At 38.9% G+C, this 4695-nt stretch overlaps 1 protein-coding gene across 1 annotated transcript; it reads left to right on the top strand.

The window, feature by feature from the left end:
• The first annotated feature begins 1069 nt into the window (after positions 1–1069).
• Positions 1070–3091, top strand: LOC116586621 (heat shock cognate 71 kDa protein-like). The gene has a single exon (XM_032336828.1). It carries the CDS (start codon positions 1116–1118, stop codon positions 3051–3053), a length of 1938 nt encoding a protein of 645 aa, XP_032192719.1. The 5' UTR covers positions 1070–1115; the 3' UTR covers positions 3054–3091.
• The last annotated feature ends 1604 nt before the right edge of the window (positions 3092–4695 follow it).

Raw genomic sequence — 4695 nt, 5'->3', positions numbered from 1 at the left:
TGTTATTGACCAAATCCAGCATACCAAAAGTATGCTGGAGTAGCAGACATTCAAAAGCTTTGTCTCATAGAAAGCAAGGGTAAGTTCTTCCTGGGGCATAGCAGAGGACCTCTCACTTCCCAGTTGCTTGATATGGTAGAGGTGGTTTTTCATTACTTCTTTTGTACCATCTTAATTTTCTATACCTTGGGGTATACCCCACAGTCTCATACTGCTCTTTAAGATAGGGTTCTAGAAAAATGGCCTAACTATCTTGTGTAGTGTTCACTTGTGCCATGATGCACCAAACTGAGGCAGAAAGGCTGCCCCATACCTACCTATTCCCATTGTCCTGTGTTCAGTCATTTCTCATAACCAAGTAGGAACAGAACAAACATACTGCAAAGGCAAACATTTTACTGAAGAATAAGTCATGGCCATAAATCTTATTAGGGTCCTTCGTCACCTTTTCTTAAACCAGTTTTCACAGTTCCTATGACATTTTTTTTTTTTAAATGGTGCAGGACACACATCAGTCATTGGTTCTTCAGTTATACTCTGTCTTTAAGGATGTTCTTCACCAGCAGTCTTTAAGACGGATAGTTCTACAAACCACAAAATTCCATCCATCCTTCCTTCCCCAGTGCCAGCTGCTTAAACCAAGGGTGGACATCTGACCTAAGCTTGGCCAACCAAGATGTTTTCTAAGAAATTTAAATATTGGATACTGGGAGATTGTTGGTTGAGTAAAGATGGAAGTAGAATCTCAGTCTGTGAATCTACTTTCTTTGCTTACTAAGAGTACAGCAGGCTTGTCTACAGAGTAAAGACAATTTATGTTTTACGAAATGTCCTCTTCCCCCGAGAGACACTGCTTGTATAGACATATAATATTTCTAATGAAATAAAGTAAATTTTTCAGAATGATTGCTTCTGTTGAAAGAAAGTAGGTGACTGGGGTTTACAGATAGGAATTAAATTTCATTTTCACTATATTTCATTTTGTGAGTTTTTGAATTTCATACTACATACATTATTACTTACTTTAAGAAATTAATGCCACGATTGAACGCGGGGCTATATCTTTGGATTGCTGTCTTCTTCTCAACCCAAGCCAGGCCTACACATAAGCAACCATGTCTAAGGGACCTGCAGTTGGCATTGATCTTGGCACCACCTACTCCTGCGTGGGTGTCTTCCAGCACGGGAAAGTGGAAATAATTGCCAATGATCAGGGAAACCGGACCACCCCAAGTTATGTCGCCTTCACGGACACCGAACGATTGATCGGTGATGCTGCGAAGAACCAAGTTGCGATGAACCCCACCAACAGTTTTGATGCCAAACGCCTGATTGGACAGAGATTTGATGATGCTGTTGTCCAGTCTGATATGAAGCATTGGCCTTTCATGGTGGTGAATGATGCTGGCAGGCCCAAGGTCCAAGTAGAATACAAGGGAGAGACAAAAAGCTTTTATCCAGAGGAGGTGTCTTCTATGGTTTTGACGAAAATGAAGGAAATTGCAGAGACTTATCTTGGGAAGACCGTTACCAATGCAGTTGTCACAGTACCTGCGTACTTCAATGATTCTCAGCGTCAGGCTACCAAAGATGCTGGAACTATTGCTGGTCTCAATGTACTTCGAATCATCAATGAGCCAACTGCTGCTGCTATTGCTTATGGCTTAGACAAAAAAGTTGGAGCTGAAAGGAATGTGCTGATCTTTGACTTAGGAGGTGGCACTTTTGATGTGTCAATCCTTACTATTGAAGATGGGATCTTTGAGGTTAAGTCCACAGCTGGAGACACACACTTAGGTGGAGAAGACTTTGTCAACCGAATGGTCAACCATTTTATTTCAGAGTTCAAGCGCAAACATAAGAAAGATATCAGTGAAAACAAGAGGGCAGTTTGTCGTCTCCGTACTGCTTGTGAACGTGCTAAGCGTACACTTTCTTCCAGCACCCAGGCCAGTATTGAGATTGATTCTCTGTATGAAGGAATCGACTTCTATACCTCTATGACTCGTGCCCGGTTTGAAGAAATAAATGCTCATCTGTTCCGTGGCACCCTGGACCCTGTAGAGAAAGCTTTTCGGGATGCCAAGTTAGACAAGTCTCAGATCCATGATATTGTCCTGGTGGGTGGTTCTACCCGTATCCCCAAGATTCAGAAACTTCTCCAAGATTTCTTCAATGGAAAAGAACTGAATAAGAGCATCAACCCTGATGAAGCTGTTGCTTATGGTGCAGCTGTCCAGGCAGCCATCCTTTCTGGAGACAAATCTGAAAATGTTCAAGATTTGCTGCTGTTGGATGTCACTCCACTTTCTCTTGGCATTGAAACTGCTGGAGGAGTCATGACTGTTCTTATCAAGCGTAATACTACCATTCCTACCAAACAGATACAGACCTTCACTACCTACTCCGACAACCAGCCTGGTGTGCTTATTCAGGTGTATGAAGGTGAGCGTGCCATGACCAAGGACAACAATCTACTTGGAAAGTTTGAACTCACAGGCATACCTCTTGCTCCTCGTGGTGTCCCTCAGATTGAGGTCACTTTCTATATTGATGCTAATGGTATTCTCAATGTCTCTGCTGTGGATAAGAGCACAGGAAAAGAGAACAAGATTACCATCACTAATGACAAGGGCCGCTTGAGCAAGGAAGATATTGAGCGCATGGTCCAGGAAGCTGAGAAGTACAAAGCTGAAGACGAGAAACAGCAGGACAAGGTGTCTTCCAAGAATTCACTTGAGTCTTATGCATTCAACATGAAAGCAACTGTTGAAGATGAAAAACTTCAGGGCAAGATAAATGATGAAGACAAACAGAAGATTCTTGACAAGTGCAATGAAATCATCAACTGGCTTGATAAGAACCAGACTGCAGAGAAGGAAGAATTTGAACACCAGCAGAAAGAGTTGGAGAAAGTCTGCAACCCCATCATCACCAAGGTGTACCAGAGTGCAGGGGGCATGCCAGGAAGAATGCCTGGAGGCTTCCCTGGTGGTGGAGCTCCTCCCTCTGGTGGTGCCTCCTCTGGGCCCACCATTGAAGAGGTTGACTAAACCAATCTGAGAATAAATAGGTTGAGCATTGTTCCACATACAATATTCAAAGGACCCAAATTTGTAGCAAATAACATGGCAGTTGTAATGTTGAGCTGCTATAGCAAAAAAACTGGGCATTCTTTTTTTTTTTAATTTTTTATTTGTTATAAACATATATTTTTATCCCCAGGGGTACAGGTCTGTGAATCAAGGGCATTCTTGATACTTGAACATGGAATATGTGCACAGGGAAAGGAAATAAACATTGCACTTTATAAGCACTGTATTGTTAAGTGGAAAATGCAATGTCTTAAATAAAACTGTATTTAAAATTGGCACCATTAAAAAAAAAGAAAGAAATTAATGCCACTTTTTCTGTGGGAAGTAAAAAAAATAGGTAAGTGTAAAGTAGCAAATATAAATCATACAAGATTATAATATGATTCCTTAGCATTGAATTCACTTTCTTAAAAGTTTTAAAATACACTGACTCTATTTATCAGAGTACATTTTTAGGAAAAAGATATGCCAATTGAAAGAGAAATAACGCTGTGAACTTTAGTCTCAGGATGAAGGAAATTATACTCTTTTCTTATTTCTCCATAAGAAGAATAAATCAAAGTAGATGGAACTGTTTGAATTCATTTTTATATTGATTTTAAACAATTATTTAGAAAAGATTTTGATTTTTTTGTGATTATTACTTCTCTACTGACCTGTGAATGCATAGCAAAAGCCAGGTTAATGCTCTTGTTTTGATATATAATTTAAATAGAATTGAAATATTGATACTAGAATTAGTTCAAAATATGACTTACTAAAAATAGTTTAAGAGGACTATTAACTATTTTTATTTAGTTATCTATTTACTTATTTATTTTTTTTTAACTGTTTTTTAAATTCTGTGGGGGAAGGGGATGATTGAGTCCCTGTTGCATGTCAGACCCGTACTCAGTTACAGGTTAAAACAGGAATAAGTCATAGAGTCTACCACCATAAAACCTTAATAGATGCATGCTTATTGACATTGAAGGAGTAGAGGGCCAGTAAAGCATTCATAATAGATTAAAAGAAACTTAGGATACCTTCTGCTAATAAATTTGGCTGTAAAATGTAGCCATAAAGAAAGTAAGATTGTGGTTTATAAACTCTAATAAATTCAAAAATAATCACTGAGGGATGCCTGGGCGGCTCAGTCAGTTAAGTGGCTGCCTTCGGCTCAGGTTATGATCCAGGGTCCTGGGATTGAGTCCCGCATTGGGCTTCTGGCTCACCTGGGAGCCTGTTTCTCCCTCTGCCTACCTCTCCCCCTACTTGTGCTCTCTCTCACTGACAAATAAATAAAATCTTTTAATAAAAAAAAAATAATAATCACCAAATGTGTAAAATACATGGTGAGTATTGTGCTAGGTGTTAGGACATCACTTTGGAGAAGAGAATAAGAATGTAAAAATTTTAAAAATAGAGATAAATGAGTATAATAGGTAAAACAAAAACATTACATTAATATTTATATGAGGAAACAATGTGTTTTCATCCAACCTAGAATCGTCATTTATACTAATTTCATATGATAACTGAAAATGAGACTGCATGAGTTAATCATGTTACACCTTCCTTTTTTATTGAATCTTGGGTTTTGTAGTCTGAGGTTAAGTAA

The sequence above is a fragment of the Mustela erminea genome, chromosome 3 (assembly GCF_009829155.1).
Source record: "Mustela erminea isolate mMusErm1 chromosome 3, mMusErm1.Pri, whole genome shotgun sequence".
In the NCBI taxonomy this organism is placed as follows: domain Eukaryota; kingdom Metazoa; phylum Chordata; class Mammalia; order Carnivora; family Mustelidae; genus Mustela; species Mustela erminea.
This window is presented reverse-complemented; position numbering and strand designations above follow the sequence as displayed.